This window comes from Salmo salar, chromosome ssa21, assembly GCF_905237065.1.
Source record: "Salmo salar chromosome ssa21, Ssal_v3.1, whole genome shotgun sequence".
Lineage (NCBI taxonomy): Eukaryota > Metazoa > Chordata > Actinopteri > Salmoniformes > Salmonidae > Salmo > Salmo salar.
Genome location: NC_059462.1, coordinates 29,780,670 through 29,805,176, shown reverse-complemented (window position 1 = coordinate 29,805,176; position 24,507 = coordinate 29,780,670). Strand labels below are relative to the sequence as shown.

Below are 24,507 nucleotides of genomic sequence, written 5' to 3'. Positions count from 1 at the left end.
TGCGAGGCACTGGAAACCTCCCTGGTCGTTGTGGTTGACTCTGTGTTTGAAATTCACTGCTCGACTGAGGGACCTTACAATTATCTGTATGTGTGGGGTACAGAGATGAGGTAGTCATTCTAATTTTTACTCAACTTATTTAGGCTTGCCATAACAAAGGGGTTGAATACTTATTCACTCAATACATTTCAGCTTGTCATGTTTTATGAATTTGTAAAAAATGTAAAAACATCATTCAATTTTGACATTATGGGCTATTGTGTGTAGGCCAGTGACCAAAAACATCTACATTTAATCAATTTTAAATTCAAGCTGTAACATCAAAATGTGGAAAACGTAAAGGTGTGTGAATACTTTCTGAAGGCACTGTAGTATGCAATTAATGTGTTGGTGATTACTGCTGATAATAATACATTCTGAGCCAACAATAATTCATCAATGAAATTAAGTTCTATCCCCCATTCTACCCCTGTTTGGAATATGTAACTGCACTCTGAAAATATGAGGTCAGTGGAAAGCTTGGCTTTACAGCAGTTTTGCTGGAGTGGAAGGAAACAATTAATTAATTGGTAGTGGCAGGGCCATTCCTGCATAAATAATATCAATATGCCTCGTCCATTACTGTCCTGGTTGGTGATTACTGTCTTATTTCACTGTAGAGCCTCTAGCCCTGCTCAATATGCCTTAACCAACCATGTTGTTCCACCTCCTACATATGCGATGACATCACCTGGTTTAAACGTCTCTAGAGACTATATCTCTCTCATCATTACTCAATGCCTAGGTTTACCTCCAATGTACTCACATCCTACCTTACCTTTGTCTGTACACTATGCCTTGAATCTATGCTATCGTGCCCAGAAACCTGCTCCTTTTACTCTCTGTTCCAAACGTGCTAGACGGCCAGTTCGTATAGCCTTTAGCCGTACCCTTATCCTACTTCTCCTATGTTTCTCTGGCGATGTGGAGGTTAATCCAGGTCCTGCAGTGCCTAGCTCCACTCCCACTCCCCAGGTGCTCTCATTTGTTGACTTCTGGAACCGTAAAAGCCTTGGTTTCATGCACGTTAACGTTAGAAGCCTACTCCCTAAGTTTGTTTTACTCACTGCTTTAGCACACTCTGCCAACCCGGATGTCTTAGCCGTGTCTGAATCCTGGCTTAGGAAAACCACCAAAAACCCTGAAATCTCCATCATTAACTATAACATTTTCCGCCAAGATAGAACTACCAAAGGGGGCGGTGTTGCAATCTACTGCAAAGATAGCCTGCAAAGTTCTGTATTACTATCCAAGTCTGTACCCAAACAATTCGAGCTTCTACTTCTAAAAATTCACCTTTCCAGAAACAAGTCTCTCACTGTTGCCACTTGCTATAGACCTCCCTCTGCCCCCAGCTGTGCCCTCGATACCATATGTGAATTGATTGCCCCCCATCTATCTTCTGAGCTCGTGCTACTAGGTGACCTAAACTGGGACATGCTTAACACCCCGGCCATCCTACAATCTAAGCTTGATGCCCTCAATCTCACACAAATGATCAATGAACCTACCAGGTACAACCCCAAATCCGTAAACACGGGCACCCTCATAGATGTCATCCTAACTAACTCGCCCTCCAAATACACCTCTGCTGTTTTCAATCAAGATCTCAGCGATCACTGCCTCATTGCCTGCATCCCTAATGGGTCTGCGAACAAACGACCACCCCTCATCACTGTCAAACGCTGCCTAAAACACTTCTGCGAGCAGGCCTTTCTAATCGACCTGGCCGGGGTATCCTGGAATGACATTGACCTCATCCCGTCAGTAGATGTTGCCTTGCTATTCTTTAAAAGTGCCTTCCTCACCATCTTAAATAAGCATGCCCCACTCAAAAAAATGTAGAACTAGGAATAGATATAGTCCTGGGTTCACTCCAGACCTGTCTGCCCTTGACCAGCACAAAAACATCCTGTGGCGTTCTGCATTAGCATCGAATAGCCCCCATGATATGCAACTTTTCAGGGAAGTTAGGAACAAATATACACAGGCAGTTAGAAAAGCTAAGGCTATCTTTTTCAAACAGAAATTTGCATCCTGTAGTACTAACTCAAAAAAGTTCTGGGACACTGTAAAGTCCATGGAGAATAAGAGCACCTCCTCCCAGCTGCCCACTGCTATGAGGCTAGGTAACACTGTTACCACTGATAAATCCACTATAATTGAGCATTTCAATAAGCATTTCTCTACGGCTGGCCATGCTTTCCACCTGGCTACCCCTACCCTGGTCAACTGCACGGCACCCTCCACAGCAACCCGCCAAAGCCCCCACTATTTCTCCTTCACCCAAATCCAGACAGCTGATGTTCTGAAAGAGCTGCACAATCTGGACCCTCTCTTTCTAAAATTATCTGCTGAAATTGTTGCAACCCCTATTACTAGCCTGTTCAACCTCTCTTTCGTATTGTCTGAGATTCCCAAAGATTGGAAAGCTGCCGCGGGCATCCCCCTCTTCAAAGGGGCTGACACTCTAGACCCAAACTGCTACAGACCTATATCTATCCTACCCTGTCTTTCTAAGGTCTTCGAAAGCCAAGTTAACAAACAGATTACCGACCATTTTGAATCCCACCGTACCTTCTCCGCTATGCAATCTGGTTTCAGAGCTGGTCATGGGTGCACCTCAGCCACGCTCAAGGTCCTAAACGACATCATAACCGCCATCGATAAGAGACAATACTGTGCAGCCGTGTTCATCGACCTGGCCAAGGCTTTCGACTGTCAATCACCACATTCTTATTGGCAGACTCGACAGCCTTGGTTTCTCAAATGATTGCCTCGCCTGGTTTACCAACTACTTCTCTGATAGAGTTCAGTGTGTCAAATCGGAGGGCCTGTTGTCCGGACCTCTGGCAGTCTCTATGGGTGTGCCACAGGGTTCAAATCTCGGTCCGACTCTCTTCTCTGTATACATCAATGATGTTGCTCTTGCTGCTGGTGATTCTCTGATCCACCTCTATGCAGACGACACCATTCTATATACTTCTGGCCCTTCTTTGGACACTGTGTTAACTAACCTCCAGACGAGCTTCAATGCCATACAACTCTCCTTCCGTGGCCTCCAACTGCTCTTAAACGCAGGTAAAACTAAATGCATGCTATTCAATCGATCACTGCCCGCACCTGCTCGCCCGTCCAGCATCACTACTCTGGACGGCTCTGACTTAGAATACGTGGACAACTACAAATACCTGGGTGTCTGGTTAGACTGTAAACTCTCCTTCCAGACTTACATTAAGCATCTCCAATCCAAAATTAAATCTAGAATCGGCTTCCTATATCGCAACAATGCATCCTTCACTCATGCTGCCAAACACACCCTCGTAAAACTGACCATCCTACCGATCCTCGACTTCGGTGATGTCATCTATAAAATAGCCTCCAGCACTCTACTCAACAAATTGCATGCAGTCTATCACAGTGCCATCCGTTTTGTCACCAAAGCCCCATACACTACCCACCATTGCGACCTGTACGCTCTCGTTGGTTGGCCCTCGCTTCATACTCGTCGCCAAACCCACTGGCTACAGGTTATCTGCAAGTCTCTGCTAGGTAAAGCCCCGCCTTATCTCAGCTCACTGGTCACCATAGCAGCACCCACTCGTAGCATGCGCTCTAGCAGGTATATCTCACTGGTCACCCCCAAAACCAATTCCTCCTTTGGCACCTTTCCTTCCAGTTCTCTGCTGCCAATGACTGGAACGAACGGCAAAAATCTCTGAAGCTGGAGACTCATATTTCCCTCACTGGCTTTAAGCACCAGCTGTCAGAGCAGCTCACAGATCACTGCACCTGTACGTAGTCCATCTGTAAACAGCCAATCTATCTATCTACCTACCTCATCCCCATACTGTATTTATTTATTTATCTTGCTCCTTTGCACCCCAGTATCTCTACTTGCACATTCATCTTCTGCACATCTACCATTCCAGTGTTTAATTGCTATATTGTAATTACTTCGCCACCATGGCCTTTTTATTGCCTTAACCTACCTCATTTGCACTCACTGTGTATAGACTTTTTGTTTTCTTTTGTTCTACTGTATTATTGACTGTATGTTTTTTTTATTCCACGTGTAACTGTGTTGTTGTATGTGTCGAATTGCTACGCTTTATCTTGGCCAGGTCGCAGTTGCAAATGAGAACTTGTTCTCAACTAGCCTACCTGGTTAAATAAAGGTGAAAGAAAAAAAAGAAATTATAATAATTATACAGTACCAGTCAAAAGTTTGGGCACATCTACTCATTCAAGAGTTTTTCTTTATTTTTACTATTTTCTACATTGTAGAATAATAGTGAAGATATCAAAACTATGAAATAATACATATGGAATCATGTTGTATCGAACAAAGTGTTAAACAAATCAAAATATACGTTATATTTTAGATTCTTCAAATTAGCCACCCTTTGCCTTGATGACAGCTTTGCACACTCTTGGCATTCTCTCAACCAGCTTGACCTTGAATGCTTTTCCAACAGTCTTTAAAGAGTTCCCACATACATGCTGAGCACTTGTTGACTGCTTTTCCTTCACTCTGCGGTCCGACTCGTCCCAAACCATCTCAATTTGGTTGAGGTCGGGGGATTGTGGAGGCCAGGTCATCTGATGCAGCTCTCCGTCACTTTCCTTCTTGGTAAAATAGCCCTTGCACAGCCTGGAGGTGTGTAGGGTCCTGTTGAAAAACAAATGATAGTCCTACTAAGCGCAAACCAGATGCGATGGCGTATCGCTGCAGAATGCTGTGGTTGCCATGCTGGTTAAGTGTGCCTTGAATTCTAAGTAAATCACTGACAGTGTCATCAGCAAAGCACCCCCATACCATCACACCTCTTCCATGCTTCACGGTGGGAACCACACATGCGGAGATCATTGGTTCACCTACTCTCACAAAGACACTGCGGTTGAAACCAAAAATCTCAAATTTGTACTCATCAGATCAAAGGACAGATTTCCACCGGTCTAATGTCCATTGCTCGTGTTTCTTGGTCCAAGCAAGTCTCTTCTTCTTATTGGTGTCCTTTAGTAGTGGTTTCTTTGCAGCAATTCAACCATGAAGGCCTGATTCACGCAGTCTCGTCTGAACAGTGAATGTTGAGATGTTACTTGAACTCTGTGAAGCATTTATTTGGGCTGCATTTTCTGAGGCTGGTAACGCTAATGAACTTATCCTCTGCAGGAGAGGTAACTCTGGGTCCTCCTTTCCTGTGGCGATTCTCATGAGAGTAAGTTCATCATAGCGTTTGATTGTTTTTGCGACTGCACTTGAAGAAACATTTACTTTAATTGACTGACCTTCATGTCTTAAGGTAATGATGGACTGTCGTTTCTCTTTGCTTATTTGAGCTGTTCTTGACATAATATGGACTTGGTATTTTGCCAAATAGGGCTATCTTTTGTATAACACCCCTACCTTGTCACAACACAACTGTTTAGCTCAAACACATTAATTTTAAGAAGCAAATAAAGTCCACAAATTAACTTTTAACAAAGCACACCTGTCAATTGAAATGCATTCCAGGGAACTACCACATGAAGCTGGTTGAGTGAATGCCAAGAGTGTGCAAAGCTGTCATGAAGGCAAAGGGTGGTGTCACGCCTGCCCACCTTTACCATTACGCGCTTCTGCCACCATCATTTCGCACACCTGCTTCCCTCGTCACGCGCATCAGCGATTCATTGCACTCACCTGGACTCAATCACTTGTGTTATTTCCTCCCCTAAATCTGTCTGTTCCCCAGCGCTGTTCCCCGCTTCAGCATTAATTGTTGTTTGTCTTTATATTACCTGGTTCTGACGCTGTTCCATGTCTGTGCTAAATTAAATGTTCAACTCTTCGTGTCTGCTTCTCATCTCCAGTGTGTGTTATTTTCTAGGGAACTCAGTCAGGGTCTAAACTTCCTGTTGAGTTAGAATAGTAGGATTCACAAGGTGCAATTTTGAAACTTAGTTGTGCATCAGCAGTTTTCCTCTTGTTATATGTGAATCACTGACAGGCACTCAATTAGCCCATGTAAGTTCATGTTTTTTAGATTGGTAAATTAGTCTAGTTAGTCTAGCCAGCTTTCCAAACTTGTAGTAATCGTGTCTGAATTACACATGCCCAGAGGCCCTAAACTTCATGTGGCCCCCCATTTGATTGTGTTAGTCAATCTCACTCGGATATATTAACATGACATAAGTCATGGCAGTATTTGTAGAATTGACAGAAATTAGCTTTAAAACTGCAACAACAACCAAAATCTGTGAAGCAAACTCATTTGTTTACTTTTTGTTAATAAAATACTTTTCCTGCTGAGTTAATGTGAGTTAGTATGTAGCTGCTAATTTTATAGCTAATAGGCTATGTCAGCATTTCCCAAACTTGGTCCTGGGGACCCCAAGCATTGCATATTTAGTTGTTTGCCCTAGCACTACACAGCTGATTCAAATAATGAACTCATCACCAAGCTTTGATGATTTAAATCAGCTGTATAGTCCTAGGGTAAAAAAACAAAACATGCACCCTTTGAGGTCCCCAGGACCGAGTTTGGGAAATGCTGGATCAAGAAAGGTGAATGAAGATACAGCAGTACTAAATTGTATAGAAATGCAGTAAATGAGCTTTAACTTTCGGACCTCACTAAAACGCAGACCCTGGTTACGGCCCTGGGGAGTGGTGCTCCACGGCAGCTGACCTTGAGCTGCTTCGTGTGTGTGTGTGTGTGTGTGTGTGTGTGTGTGTATCTGGGGGTGTTGGGAAAGGCAGAAGACACATTTCCATTCTAACAATTCTATTATTCTAAACTGTTCTCTCATAACAGTTATGTTTATGAGAGAAGTTCTCAGATATGGTTATGAGAGAAGTTCTCTTTTCATTGGTTGCCCTTTAAATGCGTGCAACCAATGACAAAAGGATCCTTTGGAAAGGTCCATACAGGTTGTCCTCATGATTGAGTTCACTGGGTAAATCTATCAAAATGTTTAATATACTGTATGAGTAGTGAGTCACCAACAAAATATGTGTTTTGAAAATACAGAATGCAACCTTTAAATAAAAATCATAGTCTGTAAATATGCCAATTGAGTTTCACAAACATATGTCATGGTCCAAAAGCAAATAAGTCATAATTAACAAAAACAAATTACGATTAGCAAATAATGCAAGACAAGTCTTTTTGTAACACAGCACATTTCTGAAACATTTTCTTGCTTTGAAAACACAACAGGGGTAAAATATGTGACTTGCATTACATTTGTGAGTTGCTCCACATATTTGTGAGTGGCCTCACATATTTGCCAGTTGTGCAGATTTAAAATACGGCATCCAGAATAGGACATCCTAAATTATCATAAAAATAAGATAAAAATGAATATATCAAATAATTACTTAAAGGATACAAAACCGATGCATTTCTAACTTAATTTCCTCCTTTTATAGCTTATTTTCCTTGATCCCTTCCTTTCCTCCACTCCTCTGCTTTCCTAGCTCCCTTTCATCCTATCCTTTTCTAGCTCCCTTTCCTTCTTTCCTTGGTCTTTCCTGTCTTCCATTCCTCCTTTCCTAGCTGCCTTTCCTTGATCCCTTCCTTTACGCCCGTCCTTTGCTTTTCTAGCTCTCTTTCCTCCTATACTTAACCAACTCTCTTTCCTTTCTTCTTACCTAGCTTCCTTTCTTCTTTTTGTTGGTCCTTCCCTAATTTCCTTTACTTTCTTCCTTTCCTAGCTTTATTTAATAATTTCCTAGTTCCCTTTCCGCCTTTCTGTTCCCAGGACCCTTTCCTCTTTTCCTTTCCTAGCTCCTATCCTCTTATCCTTTCTGAGCTTCATTTCCTAGCCCCCTTTCTTCCTTTCCTTTTCTAGCACCCTTTCCTCCTTTCCTAGATCCACTTCCTCCTTTCCAAGGAAAGGTATTTAGGAAAAGAGGAAAGGGATCTAGGAAAGGAGCTGAACGGTGCTAGGGAAGAATGGAAGCAATGAAAGCAGGAAAGGGAGCTAGGAAAGTAAGAAAGTTATTAGAAAGGAGGAGAAGAAAGGAAGGAAGGGAAGCATAGGATAGGAGGAAAGGAAGCTAGGAAAGTAGAAGACGAAAATAAACTAGGACATAAAGGGAGCAAGGAATGGAGGAAATAACGCTAGGAAAGGAGGAAAGGAAGAAATTAAAGGAGGAATGAAAGATGGGGAAAGCAAAGCAGGGGAGGAAAAGAAGGAAAGGAAGAAAGAAAGGGAATCTAGGAAAGGAGGAAATGGATACAGGAAAGGAGGAGATGGAAGAAAAGGGAGCAAGAAAAGAAGGAAAGAGCGCTAGGAAAGCAAAGGAGGGGAGGAAAGGAATCACGGAACTGAAGCTAGGAAAGTAGGAATGGAAGATAGGAAATGAGGAAAGGAAAGGGAGTTCGGTAAGGAGGATAGAGAGCAAGGAAAGCAAAGGAGGGGAGGAAAGGAAGGGATGGGATCACTGAAAGGAAACTAGTTAAGTACAAAATGAAGATAGGAAAGGAAGCTAGGATACCAAACAGATGCATTTCTAAAAGTAATTGTGATATATTCATTTCTATCTTATTTTTATGAGAACTGAGGATGTCCTAATCTGAATACCGTATATTAATTGTGCACAAACTGATCCAGAAAATGCAACTCACAAATAGGTAGCAACTGTCATGTGTGCTCCCTCTCCGGCTTCTAGGTCACCAGGCTGCTCGTTATGGCGCACACCTGTCACCATCCTCTTCAGACTCCATCACCTTCCTGATTACCTTCCCTATATATGTCACTCCCTTTGACTCCTTCCCCAGGCGTTATCGTTTCTGTTTCATGTCTGTGCGTTGTTTGTGTTAATTGTTTTGTATTTAGTTGCATTTTATTTATTAAAACACTCACTCCCTGACCTTGCTTCCTGACTCTCAGCGCATCGTTACAGAATAACACCTCACCTAAGGGAAGCATCAGGGAGTGTTTTTTTGTGTCAGGTGGAATGACGTCGGATTCGGAAGCCGCTACAGGCTTTCATGCCTCAGCTGGATGGTCAGGCTCTCACGCCTCAGCCGGATGGTCAGGCTCTCACGCCTCAGCCGGATGGTCAGGCTCTCACGCCTCAGCCGGATAGTCAAATTCTTTTTTGTCTTGCATATTTATTAGGTAATCATCATTTGTTTTTGATAATGATGACTCATTTGCTTTCGGATCATGACATATGTTTGTGAAACTGTATTGGCATATTTACAGCCTGTGATTTTTATTTAAAGATCCACTATGCAGAAATCGCTCCACCTTTTCCTGGTTGCTAAAATTAGAATCATTCTCCTAATTTCAGTTGATGTGACAAAACAAGCAACTATAGTGTGAAGATCATTGTACCATCTAAACTGCTGTGAAATATATTTTCTATAACCATAAGCATAGTATTTTCAGCTGTTTGAAACCAGTGTACACAACCAAAAGTATACTAAAATATAATATCCCCAAATTGTTTCATACACACAATAAGCTTATTTCTCGCAAATGTGCTCAAATTTGTTTACATCCCTGTTAGTAAGCATTTCTCCTTTGCCAAGATAATCCATCCACCTGACAGGTGTGGCTTATCAAGAAGCTGATTAAACAGCATGATCGTTACACAGGTGCACCTTGTGCTGGGGACAATAAAAGGCCACTCTAAAATGTGCATTTTTGTCACACAACACAATACCACAGATGTCTAAAGTTTTGAGGGAGCGTGTAATTGGCATGCTGACTGCAGAAATGTCCACCAGAGCTGTTGCCAGAGGATTGAATGTTAATTTTTATACCATAAGCCTCCTCCAACGTCGTTTTAGAGAATTTGGCAGAACCGGCATCCCAACCGCAGCCCACGTGTAACCACTTCAGCCCAGGACCTCCACATCCGGCTTCTTCACCTGCGGGATCGTCTGAGACCAGTCATCCGGACAGCTGATGAAACTGTGGGTTTGCACAATCAAAGAATTTCTGCACAAACTGTTAGAAACCGTCTCACGGAAGCTCATCTGTGTGCTCGTCATCCTCAACAGAGGCTTGCCTTGACTGCAGTTTAGTAGGCAAATGCTCACCTTCGATGGCCACTGGCACACTGGAGAAGTGTGCTCTTTACAGATGAATCTCGGTTTCAACTGTACCGGGCAGATGGCAGACAGTGTGTATGGCGTCATGTTGGCAAGTTGTTTGCTAAAGTCAGCGTTAACAGAGTGCCCCATGGTGGCGGTGGGGTTATGGTATAGGCAGGCATAAGCTAAGGATAACAATTGCATTTTATCTATGCACAGAGATACCGTGACGAAATCCTGAGGCCCATTGTTGTGTCATTCATCCGATGCCATCACCTCATGTTTCAGCATGATAATGCACAGCTCCATGTCGCAAGGATCTGTACATAATTTCTAGAAGCTTAAAATGTCCCAGTTCTTCCATGGCCTGCATACTCACCAGACATGTCACCCGATTGAGCATGTTTGGGATGCTCTGGATCGACGTGTACGACAGCCTATTCCAGTTCCTGCCAAAATCCAGCAACTTCACACAGCCACTGAAGAGGAGTGGGACAACCTTCTACAGGCCACAATTAACAGCCTGATCAACTCTATGCGAAGGAGATGTGTCATGCTGCACAAGCTAATTTGGAGGTCACACCAGATACTGACTGGTTTTCTGACCCACATCCATAATATATATATATATATTTTTTAAAGGTATCTGTGACCAACAGATGCATATCTGTGTTCTCACTCATGTGAAATCCATAGATTAGGGCCTAATGAATTTATTTAAATTGACTGATTTCCTTTATATGAACTGTAGCTCAGTAAAATATTTGACATTTTTGCATGGTGCGTTTTGTTCAGTGTAAAAGATGCAAAAACCAAACTTAAGAACGGGAAGTCTATAAATAGTGGAAATAGAACAGATCTAGTGCGTCTTATTTTTTTAACATTTATTTTATTTCACCTTTATTTAACCAGGTAGGCTAGCTGAGAACAAGTTCTCAACAAGTTCTCATTCTTAGACTTGAGAATTACAGATCTATAACACACATTTCTATGATCATTTGGTCATGTCACACAAAAAGTTACAGATTGCAGCTTTAAAGGTTGCATTCTGTTCATAACACATATTGTGTCTGTGTCTCACTACTCACATACACGGAGTATACCAAACATTAGGAACACCTTCCTAATACTGAGCTGCACCCCCGTCTCCCTCAGAACAGCCTCAATTTGTCAGGGGACGGACTCTACAGGCTACTGAACGCATTCCACAGGGATGCTGGCCCATGTTGACTCCAACGCTTCCCACTGCTGTGTCAAGTTGGCTGGATGTCCTTTGGGTGGTGGACCATTCTTGGTACGCATGGGAAACTGTTGAGTGTCAAAAACCCAGCAGCATTGCAGTTCTTGACACAAACCGGTGCGCCTGGCACCTATTGCCATATCCCGCTCAAAGGCACCTAAATCTTTTGTCTTGCCCATTCACCATCTGAATGGCGTACATACGGTACACAATCCATGTTTCAATTGTCTGAAGGCTTAAAAATCCTTCTTTAACTTGTCTCTTCCCATTCATCTACACTGACTTGAAGTAGATTTAGCAAGTGACATCAATAAGGGATCATAGCTTTCACCTGGTCAGTTTATGTCAAGGAAAGAGTTCTTAATGTTTTGTATACTCAGTGTATATTAAACATTTTGATGGAAATATATCTCCATACGAATCAGTCAAATCTTATTCTGCAGGACAGGTGATAGGTGAATTGAATATCATTTCATTGAATTTGGCTACTGCACTTCAATGGCATCTTCTAAGACTTCTAAAACCAAACCCTTTAGTTGTAGTCAGTGGTGGGAAAAGTACCCAGTTGTCGTAATTGAGTAAAAGTAAAGATACCTTAATAGAAAATGACTCAAGTAAAAGTGAAAGTCATCCAGTAAAATACTACTTGAGTAAAAGTCTAAAGGTATTTGGTTTTAAATATACTTAAGTTTCAAAAGTAAATGTAATTGCTAAAATATACTGAAGTATCAAGTAAATAATTTCAAATTCTTTATATTAAGCAACCCAGATGGCACCATTTTCTTTTTTCCTTTTTTATTTTTTTACAAATAGCCAGGGACACACTTCAACACTCAGACATCATTTACAAACAAAGCATTTGTGTTTAGTGAGTCCATCAGATCAGAGGCAGTAGAGCTGCCAGGGATGTTCTCTTGATAAGTGCATGAATTGGACCTGTCCTGCTAAGCATTCAAAATGTAACTAGTACTTGTGGGTGTCAGGGAAAATGTATGGAGTAAAAAGTACATTATTTGCTTTAGGAATGTAGTGAAGTAAAAGTTGTCAAAAATATAAATAGTAAAGTACAGATACCCCAAAAAACTACATAAGTAGTATTTTTAAGTATTTTTACTTAAGTACTTTACACCACTGGTTGCAGTTCATTATGTAACATCATGTAAAATGTATGTAATGTTATAATATGGCCACCATCGTGACCAAGCTATTTTGAGAGTGAAACCTTTTTCCATAGTCATTAGATTTGCCATATTAAATGATGTGGTGAGAAATCAAAGGGGATAACAGGTAGGAATTTGCTGACTTAAAGGGCAAGTTGAAAAGAGTTTGTTAAGCCAACCTTATTTGATTTTTGTCTGTGACTTTTCTCACAGACATTTGTCTGTTGAATGTATGTATGCATGTAACCCAAGACACTGGCGGAGACAGTTTTACGATTCACGTTTTTTGGGAAATGTAAATGTAAAAAAATTTTACAATTTAATTCCTGTGGTGGCCTACTAAATTCCTGACATTGAGAGAGATTATGATTTATTTAGAAACATTGACAGTACAGAGAGAAGACAAACCAAACACTGCATACTTCTCTCTCTCTTTTTGTTCTTTTTTCGGTTTCTCTTTCTCTCTCTCTTTCATTCTTTCTTTCTTTCTTTCTTTCTTTCTTTCTTTTTTTAAACATTTTTTCTCCTCCCTTCCTTAATACCATTTAGAGATGTGGTATATGACTATCAGGATGTGTTACAGTATGACCTCTGTACATTTTACAACAGTAAATAACATTAGACTATGTAAATAATGACCAGTTGACCCAGTATTCTCTCCCTCCCTTTTTTCTCTCCATAGAAGATGAAGACCCTGGCCCATCGACGACAGTCTGCCCCTTCCCTGGTCATCAGCAAAGCACTTACCAAATCACGAAGCATGTCCAGGTACAGTAACAGCCTATCAGATACCTCTATTCAACTAAACTGCTACCTATCACTATGTGTAGTCCCTAATAGAGGTTTTCACATGTCCAACAGACACGAAATTCTGAGAACCGACCTGGGACCCGAGTGGGTCTGAGTCCTAAATTCAGACTTTTGTCTCTGATCTGGGTTGAGCCTGATGTAATTGCCACGGATCTCAGGTATGTGTAGGGCTGTGGCGGTCATGACATTTTCACAAAATGTATCCTCTATTATTTCTTACAACCTATAAGAACTCTAGAACATCAGAATGGCAGTTACTTACCCCAATTCCATGTTCTGCTTAGACTAATCTGCACTGGGCTCTCTCTGTAATTCCAACACAATTTTCGGGCTACCCAAGAGGAAACACCGGCGTTACAGAGGCAAGAGAGGGGGGATCCTGGTGAGATTAAGGTGAAGGGAAAACCGGCCACCTCTTCCCACCATTCTACTGGCTAATATACAGTCACTTGATAATAAAATGGATTACCTCCGATTGCGGATTTTCTACCAACGGGACTCTCGGAACTGCAATATCCTTTGCTTTTCAGAAGCATGGCTCTCGGACACGATACACTCCAACTCAATGGATTCTCCATTCACTGGGCGGACAGGATAGTGGAGTCAGGGAAATCAGGGGGGAGGGGTTTGCTTCTTCATCAACTCCAACTGGTTTGCTAATTCCAGCGCGGTGGAGGTTTCGACACACTGTTCACCAGTCTTGGAATACCTGATGGTCAAATGCCGACCCTTCTACCTTCTGAGGGAGTTTTCAGCTGTTATTGTGACTGCTGTATACATTCCACCACAGGACAATAAAAATAACAAGCTGGCTCTTAACGAACTATACAAAGCTATAAACAAGCAGGAAAACCTACACCAAGAGGCTGCCTTTCTGGTTGCCGGAGATTTTAATTCGGTGTCACTAAGGCACCTGATGCCCAACTTCCATCAGCACATCTCCAACGCCACCAGGGGAATTAAAGTCCTAGACCACTGCTATTCTACCCACAAGCAAACATACAAGCAAACCCTCTGCTATTCGGCAAATCTGATCATGACTCCGTACTCTTGCTTCCTGTTTACAAGCAGAAGCTGTAAATACCCACTGAATATAACCAATGTCAGTAAACGTAGGCACAAAAAGTAATAGTTAGGCAAGAACGCTTTAGATAACATGTAAACAGCCTAACCAGCACTGCTACGATGAGTAAAATGGTCAGATTGAGGTGTTCTCTCATTTATGTCTGGAAGTAGCTAGCTAGCAAGCTAGCCAACTTTAGCCAGTTAGCTTGGGTGCTTGGTTGGGACAAGCATGCATTGGCAGGCAAGCTGCAGAAGGACGAGGAGGCTACAATTCCCCATTGTTTATCAGTGCAATTTTGATGGCCAACTAGCTGAAAAAGTTTGACAGGGTTTATCTAATGTTCCTTTGTTATATTTGAGCTCATCTTGCTCTGGCTAGCATTAGTGTTGAACTTGTTGTTGATGTGCATAACTGAGGGAGAGACAGCCTACCTTTTCATAGTTGTTTGATTAATAGGACTGTAAAGTTCCCAAATGTAAGAGGACTACCGTGGCGTTTACATATAGTATTTGCAGAAATTCATTCAGGTGTATTTTGTGGCTTTTGGCGAATGCGTTGTAATGATCTAAAGTTGCGCTGTTGCAACTTCCTGTAAACACACAGTCCAGTTCAAAGTGAATGATGGCAGGGCCTACTGCCTGGAAACACACAGTCCAGTTCAAAGTGAATGAAGGCAGGCCCGTGTGGCAAACGACTTGTTTGTATAAAGGCTTACTGCAGCTCTGATTGGCTATAGCTCACCGGTCTGTGTAGACTCTAGTCCAGGACAAGACAGCTGTTTTTATTCTGTTTTACTTACAGCAGTGTCTATTAATTGTCCAAACCCACGGCCATTTTCTCCACTCTATATTACTATAGAATTTTCACAAATGCCTTAATATACATAATTCCCAATCATTCTATGAATTTATGAAAACGTGAAAATGACCATATCTAGGTGGTCGCTTGTCAGGAAATGTTTTAAAAAGAGTCATATTCTTCCTGGGGGTGTATATGAACAGATTTGAATAAGATTTAATGTTGCTAAAATGCTTTCAGTTCCACTTTAAATGCAGCAATGTTTCACACACCAGTTATTTTCAAAGAGATGGCTAATAACAGCAAGCGCGCTGCAATAAAAAACACAGTTCCACTCACCAGATGATGATCATTTAAAACTGAACTTCTTATTGAAAGTTATTCTTGTAAAGGGAGAAGCTAACAAATTATCAACAACATCCTCTTTGATAACACCTGATGCAGCCACTAGCCCACAACAAAAGCTAGATTAAATCAGAAGATCACTGAAAACAACATTCTAATTATCATTATTATTATAATCATTATTTTATAAATCCTTAGCCCTTCTCTGAAGTCATAGAAGGCCCATCGTTCCCAACTGTGTTGGGGTTAGTAATAACTTGTATAATGGCTCCATTTTCCCTCAGAATGCATTTTTTCACTATTCTGAATGTCAAAAGAAACCATATGTTGTTCTAACAAAATTACAATTATGGTCTTGAATTTGACTCCCCCCTTCCCGGTCTTGGTCTGTACTCGGACTCGATTTGCTCCTGTCTTGGTCTTGAATCGGTCTCGCTTTTAATTGTCTGGAACACAACACTGGATACATGACTGCTTTGATTGGAATATCTTTCGAGACTCCGCCGATAATATTGATGAGCTAACCACCTCAGTCACTGGCTTCATCAGCGACGTTGTACCCACAGTGAGGGTTCGTGAGAAGGGCCTTTAATGCGGTCCACACCCTCAAGGCTGCGGGCCCCGCCGGTATTCCAGGGCATGCACAGTACAGCTGGCAGGCATTTTCACAGTAATTTTCAACCCCTCCTTATCCCAGTCTGTAATCCCCACATGTTTTAAGATGACCACAATCATTCCTGTTCCCAAGAACTCTAATGTTTCATACCACAATGACTACCGCCCTGTAGCACTCACTTCTGTAATCACAAAGTGCTTTGAGAGGCTGGTTATGGCGCACATTAACACTGAACTTATCCAAGAGGCTGTTCTAAGACGCTGCCGACGGAGAAGAAGTTTTCGGACTGGACTTCTAGTACACCATCCACCGATTATATTACTCGCTAATGTTCAGTCTCTGGACAATAAAGTAGACAAGCTCAGGGCAAGGATCTCCTTCCAGAGATACGTCACAACGATATCATAACCTCCATCGATAAGAGACATTACTGTGCAGCCGCATTCATCGACCTGGCCAAGGCTTTCGACTCTGTCAATCACCACATTCTTATTGGCAGACTTGACAACCTTGGTTTCTGAAATGATTGCCTCGCCTGGTTTACCAACTACTTCTTTGATAGAGTTCAGTGTGTCAAATCGGAGGGCCTGTTGTCCGGACCTCTGGCAGTCTCTATGGGGGTGCCACAGGGTTCAATTCTCGGGCCGACTCTCTTCTCTGTATAAATCAATGATGTTGCTCTTGCTGCTGGTGATTCTCTGATACACCTCTACGCAGACGACACCATTCTGTATACTTCTGGCCCCTCTTTGGACACTGTGTTAACTAACCTCCAGACGAGCTTCAATGCCATACAACTCTCCTTCCGTGGCCTCCAACTGCTCTTAAATGCAAGTAAAACTAAATGCATAAGTCTCTCACTGTTGCCGCTTGTTATAGACCCCCCTCAGCCCCCAGCAGTGCCCTGGACACCATATGTGAATTGGTTACCTCCAATCTATCTTCAGAGTTCGTACTGTTATGTTACCTAAACTGGGATATGCTTAACTTCTACGGGCTAGGGGGCAGTATTCGGAAGTTTGGATGAATGAGGTGCCCAAAGTAAACTGCCTAGTTACTCAGGCCCAGAAGCTAGGATTTGCATATAATTGGGAGTATTGGATAGAAAACACTGTCCTCAGATAATCACATGGTGTGCTTTCGCCATAAAGCCTTTTTGAAATCTAACAAAGCATCTGGATTAACAAGAAGTTAAGCTTTTAACTGATGTATAACACTTGTATTTTCATGAATGTTTAATATTACGTTTTTTGTCATTTGAATTTCGCGCTCTGCAATTTCACCGGATGTTGGCCAGGTGGGACGGTAGCGTCCCAATGATCCGCAAAAAGTTAACACCCCGGCCGTCCTACAATCTAAGCTAGATGCCCTCAATCTCACACAAATTATCAAGGTACCTACCAGGTACAACCCTAAATCCATAAACATGGGCACCCTCATAGATATCATTCTGACCAACTTGCCCTCCAAATACACCTCTGCTGTCTTCAACCAGGATCTCAGTGATCACTACCTCATTGCCTGCATCCATAATGGGTCCGCGGTCAAACGACCACCCATCATCACTGTCAAACGCTCCCTAAAATACTTAATCGAGCAGGCCTTTCTAATGGACCTGGCCCGGGTATCCTGGAAGGATATTGACCTCATTCCGTCAGTAGAGGATGCCTGGTTGTTCTTTAAAAGTGCTTTCCTCACCATCTTAAATAAGCATGCCCAATTCAAAACATTTAGAACCAGGAACAGATGACCAGCACAATAACATCCTGTGGCGTACTGCATTAGCATCGAATAGCCCCCGCGATATGCAACTTTTCAGGGAAGTCAGGAACCAATATACACAGTCAGTTAGGAAAGCTAAGGCTAGCTTTTTCAAACAGAAATGTGCATCCTGTAGCAGTAATCCCACTGTGAAGTCCATGGAGAATAAGAGCACCTCCTCCCAGCTGCCCACTGCACTGAGGCTAGGAAACACTTTCACCACCGAGAAATCTACTATAATCGAGAATTTCAATAAGCATTTTTCTACGGCCGGCCATGCTTTCCACCTGGCTACCCCTACCCTGGCCAACAGCTCTGCACCCCCCTGCAGCAACTTTCGTATCGTCTGAGATCCCTAAAGATTAGGGGAAACACTCTAGACCCAAACTGTTACAGACCTATATCCATCGTGCCCTGCCTTTCTAAAGTCTTCGAAAGCCAAGTTAACAAACAGATCACTGACCATTTCGAATCACACCGTAACTTCTCCGCCATGCAATCTGGTTTCAGAGCTGGTCATGGGTGCACCTCAGCCACGCTCAAGGTTCTAAATGATATTATAACCGCCATCAATAAAAGACAGTACTGTGCAGCCGTCTTCATCGACCTGGCCAAGGCTTTCGACCCTGTCAATCACCGCATTCTTATCGACAGCCTCAAAAGCCTTGGTTTCTCAAATGATTGCCTCACCTGGTTCACCAACTACTTCTCAGATAGAGTTCAATGTGTCAAATCGGAGGGCCTGTTGTCTGGACCTCTGTCAGTCTCTATGGGGGTGCCACAGGGTTCAATTCTCGGGCCGACTCTTTTCTCTGTATATGTCAATGATGTCGCTCTTGCTGCTGGTGATTCTCTGATCCACCTCTACACAGACGACACCATTTTGTATAGATCTGGTCCTTCTTCGGACTCTGTATTAACAATCCTCCAAACGAGCTTCAATGCCATACAACACTCCTTCTGTGGCCTCCAACTGCTCTTAAATGCTTGTAAAACTAAATGCATGCTCTTCAACCGATTGCTGCCCGCATCCGCTCGCCCGACAAACATCAATACCCTGGACGGTTTTGACTTAGAATATGTGGACAACTACAAATACCTAGGTGTCTGATTAGACTGTAAACTCTCCTTCCAGACTCACATTAAGCATCTCCAATCCAAATTGAAATCTAGAATCGGCTTCCTATTTCACAACAAAGCCTCCTTCACTCATGCTGCCAAACATACCCTCGTAAAACTGACTATCCTACCGATCCTTGACTTTGGCAATGTCATTTACAAAATAGCCTCCAACACTCTACTCAGAAAATTGGATGTAGTCTATCACAGTGCCATCCGTTTTGTCACTAAAGCCCCATATATTCTACCCACCACTGCGACCTGTATGCTCTTGTTGGCTGGCCATCACTACATATCCGTTGCCATACCCACTGGCTCCAGGTCATCTATAAGTCTTTGCCAGGTAAAGCCCTGCCTTCTCAGCTCACTGGTCACGATAGCAACTCCCACCCGTAGCACGCGCTCCAGCAGGTATATTTCACTGGTCATCCCCAAAGCCAACACCTCCTTTGGCTGCCTTTCCTTCCAGTACTCTGCTGCCAATGACTGGAACGAATTGCAAATGTCACTGAAGCTGGAGACTTATATCTCCCTCACTAACTATAAGCATCAGCTGTCAGAGCAGCTTACCGATCACTGCACCTGTACACAGCCCATCTGTAAATAGCCCACCAAACTACCTCCTCCCCATATTGTTATTCTTTTGCTATTTTGCACCCCAGTATTTCTACTTGCACATCATCATCTAACCATCTATAAATAGCCCAAACAACTACCTCTTCCCCTATTGTATTTATTTATTTATTTTGCTCCTTTGCACCCCAGTATTTCTACTTTACACACTCATCTACTGTCAAATCTACCATTCCAGTGTTTTAATTGCTATATTGTATTTACTTTGCCACCATGGCCTATTTATTGCCTTTTCCTCCCTTATCTCACCTCATTTGCTCACATTGTGTCACGTCCTGACCAGTAAAAGGGGTTGTTTGTTATTATAGTTCGGTCAGGGCGTGGCAGGGATGTTTGTTTTATGTGTTTCGGGGTTTTTTGGTTAATGTTCTATGTTAGTATATTTCTATGTTCCTTCTAGTTTTTCTATTTCTATGTTTAGTTTATTGGGTTGACCTTCAATTGGAGGCAGCTGTTCCTCATTGCCTCTAATTGAAGGTCCTATTTAGTAGGGGTGTTTTTTCATGGCTTTTTGTGGGTAGTTGTTCCGTGTGTAGCTGTGTGCCTCACAGGACTGTTTTTTCGTTGTTGTTTTGTATTAAGTGTTTATTTTCTTCGTAATAAAGAAGATGAGTATACACATTCCCGCTGCACTTTGGTCCCATCCTTACGATGAACGTGACACATTGTATATAGACTTATTTTTCTACTGTATTATTGACTGTATGTTTGTTTTACCCCATGTGCAAGTCTGTGTTGTTATATGTGTCGAACTGCTTTGCTTTATCTTGGCCAGGTTGCCGTTGTAAATGAGAACTTGTTCTCAACTTGCCTACCTGGTTAAATAAAAGTGAAATAAAATAAAAAATAAAAAATCATCTGCACATCTATTACTCCAGTGTTAATGCTAAATTGTAATTATTTCGCCACTATGGCCTATTTATTGCCTTACCTCCCTAATCTTACTACATTTGCACACGATGTATATAGACTTTTCTATTGTGTTATTGACTGTACGTTTGTTTATCCCATGTGTAACTCTGTGTTGTTGTTTTTGTCACACTGCTTTGCTTTATCTTGGCCAGGTCGCAGTTGTAAATGAGAACTTGTTCTCAACTAGCTTACCTGGTTAAATAAACGGTGAAATAAAAAATAAATACATAAATAAAAAATATGGTACTGGAACTGACCCTGTATAATATGGTATGCTTACTTACCTTATCATGTTCTTCTTATTTTTATTTCTTGTGTGTTTTTGTTCTACCTTGTTATTTTTAGTATTACATTGTCATTGATTACTGCATTGTTGGGGTTAGAGCTTGCAAGAAAGGCATTTCACTGTGCTTATGTATGTGACATTAAAACTTGAAAATGTCATCTCTTACACGTCAAACTAACATTACTGCAGAGTTAGAGAGACTAGAGTGGAGAAACCTTGTCCCGTCCTGGTGTTGTTGGACATATTTATGTAATTTCTACTGCTAACTGTTTACTCAGTTAGTGTAGGCTGAGCTGGAGCGTGTTGTGTGAAACTGGACCACATGGGAGTGTTGAGCTGAACGCTGTTGACGCTTTAATGGTTCATTGCTCTCGTGGCTGGAGGTATTGTGTGTCTGAGTGTAGAGAGAAAGAGTGAGTGTGAGAGAGAGAGAGAGAGAGAGAGAGCGAGAGAGAGAGAACAAGCGAATGGTAGACACTTAGTGAGAGTGTCTGTGGTGGAGACATTCTCAGGAGCGAAAGAGACTGGGTTAATGCTCTAAGCCTTGACCTCTAACTCCTCGTCAGGAGGTGCAGAGAACGACGGGGGTCACCAGGGTCAAGGGGGTTCTCCAGGGAAGGGCTTGTCCAGAGAGCGTGGCATGGTGCTAGAGGTGGCATGGTGCTATCATGTGATTCACAGTGGGGAGAAGTTAAAGGTCAGGGAAGTGAGGCGTGTTGGATGAGATGAAGACATCTCTACCTCTCTCTCTGTTTCTCTTCAACTCACTAATCTACGCATTCCCTCTCTCTTTCTTTGTCTGTCTCTCTCTCTGTCTATCACTCTTTCTCTCGGCCTCTCTATTTTTCTCTGTCTCTCTCTCCAAATGATTTACTTTTCCTCAGGGAAACACACACTACTCTGCTATAAATTCTTTGCTGGCCCAGGTGATTCCTGCCTGCTTTTATCATCAGGCCTAGAGTTGCTGTGTGGTGACTCTGTCCTTTCGCTCAGGAACTTACGCCACCCCTCCCCCTTTCACCTCATCTAGAAGTCGCCTCACTCTGCTCCAGCTTTACCACTCCAGGGCTACAGTCAGTCCCTACTGAGGCACAGTACAATATGCAGCAGTGAAATGGATATGGGAGGAGGGGAATATTACAAACTAAACGTAGTTTTAGCAATAATGACCCTGTTTTTAATGGCCACCAGCCACCGTGCCACCACATTTCCTAATATGGAGAGTTTTATAAGACTGGGCTTCATTTCTCTTATTATTCCCAATAACGTGGAGTTGTTTACTACCTTCTACCGCTGGAGTTATATGAAATCTATACATATTCACTATGGTCATTGTCCACACTAGAACTTATGCATGTACAGTACATGCCTCCATTTGTCCTTCCATATGCTACCTCTTCATTCTCAACAACCATGACACCCTCCAGAACTCATTCTACCCTATGTATGAGAGACAAGGTCTGTTGCCCTTGCTTTCCATTAAAACCATGATGTGAGTTTTGGAAACAACACACTGATGTTCTTTTTATAAGACCCCCATCTCCCCTGCTACGGGGGTCCACTCTGAGTCACTGGATACACTAGATGACTCATATTAGATAAGGAAAGATTGTGAACAGAAGAGGTGTGTGTGTGTGTGTGTGTGTGTGTGTGTGTGTGTGTGTGTGTGTGTGTGTGTGTGTGTGTGTGTGTGTGTGTTTGAGAAAGATTGGGTACATGGGAAGAGAGAAAGTGAGTGTCGTCCCCTCGGTCAGATAAAGTGTGGATTATAAATCCATATCAGTAATGATGTCTTCATTCAAGGTGTAACCATGATGAATTGGCAGCAGTGTATTGGTGCCGTGTGCACTTCGACTTCACCATGGGTTGACAGGACGGCTAACACAAACACACTGCGCCGTCTATCACACCACTTCGCAGAGTGACACTGGCGTTGGTCTGGACAGTGTTTGACTGTAGGAGAAGTCAAGCTATTGCTAATACTTGTTGCTGAGACACGCAACACACATACCATCAGGTCCAAACACACTGTTTGATTTTATCACCCAGTCAAAGTTCAAACATTACATAAGTCAATGAGATTTGTATAAAGTTCCCCCTTCCTGTCTCTTGACAAGGGGTTGCAATTTATTTGCTTTTCCCTTAGATTGTTGTCATAAAATACAAAACCTTTTGTGCCCCTGAGAGAAGTCAAGCACTACTTGGGGTTGGACAGGTGCAGACAAATTAAATGAAAAGATATTGGTCGCTGGGCCTCAATAATAAATTAGTTGAAATATGCAGGAGAGCTGTTGGCCATTCATTGTTGGAGTGGAGACGACAGGCAGACAGCAGTACACACACAAACACACAGAGATATATATGTTAACTAGAGCAAAGCAAAAGGACAGTGTTATATATGGATGTATAATGTCTGCCTAGGGGATGCAGTGCACGAGCGTCATTCTAGAGCTTTTCGCTGAGCTACAGAAAATCTTCGTCCCATCAAAACACAAGGGGAGTTAAAATGGGGAGTTAAAATGGGGAGTTAAGATGGGGAGTTAAGATGGGGAGTTAAGATGGGGAGTTAAGATGGGGAGTTAAGATGTTGTTAGAACAGGGGGGTGGGTGTGTCATCTGAGGGACATGTCCTCTTGGTCTGCTTACAACACACATCTGGACCAGGGTGACCTCATCTCCTGGCAGCAGCCTCCAGTAACCTTGACACACCCCACCTCTGTGTGTGTGTGAGAAAGCCAGTGTGACCATAATCAGGATAAGTAGTAATGGAGGTGAATTGGGATATTTACATATCCTGATATTATTTTGGACAATATTATATAGATACTTTTACTCCAAGTATCGATTTGTAGTTGTTGATTTTTCTAGATAGCGCTAGCTTGAGATAGTCGGCTGTACCTGCGCCAAAACGCCAGTATTTTTCATCCTATAGCTTGTTCTCCATCTTCTTTTTAAATAGTGAGCCAACATGACTGAGCCCCCCCAAAAGTATCATGCTCCCTCTTGTCTCTCTGCAGCAGTCATATAGTGAGCAATATGTATGGGACATCAAATCACAATAAAATCGCAGGATTGAATCTCAATGCATACAGAATCATGTCAATCGTGAGAATCTATTGATAATATCGTATTGTGACGTCCCTGGCAATTACCAGCCCTAGATTAGAGGATGGTGCCACTCGTTAGGCGTTCTGTTTGGCTAGTAGGCCTGATATAGTGACGGAGGGCTCATCAATATTCACCATTCTCTCCCTAAAGGCATGCCAGGGATGGGTTTAGAGACCTTATCCCACAGCAGCGCCCCGAGAATAAACAACAAGCATTGTGTCTGAAAAGTCAACATCTCGCTCCACAGGACTGTTCCCTAACAAAGATGGCCGTGTATATGTGGTGTGTAGATGCAAACGGCCTCTATGCCCAATTTATCAACATCACATGACACAATGGGATCGTTAGTCAGTCATCCATCAGCTTCAGTGGACCAGGAGCTCAGCTGCCAATCAACCATTCAGGGGGAGGGGGGCTGAATATGGAAGTCTGGTGTCTTTATAGAGGGAGAGAGCGAGGGAGAGATATTACAGTAAGGTGTTCTGTGTGTGGGGGGACTCCATGACATAGGCATTTCCCAGATATATTAAGAAAGCATGTAGAGAAGGTGATGAGGTCTTCTATATGGTCCTATGTT

At 42.5% G+C, this 24,507-nt stretch overlaps 1 protein-coding gene across 1 annotated transcript in view; it reads left to right on the top strand.

Annotated features, from left to right (window-relative positions):
• Nucleotides 1-24,507, top strand: part of LOC106582090 (rho GTPase-activating protein 20-like) — a 79,892-nt gene that overhangs the window by 33,534 nt on the left and 21,851 nt on the right. The window contains 1 exon segment of the mRNA XM_045704660.1: nucleotides 13,159-13,244. Coding sequence (XP_045560616.1) covers nucleotides 13,159-13,244 — 86 coding nt within the window.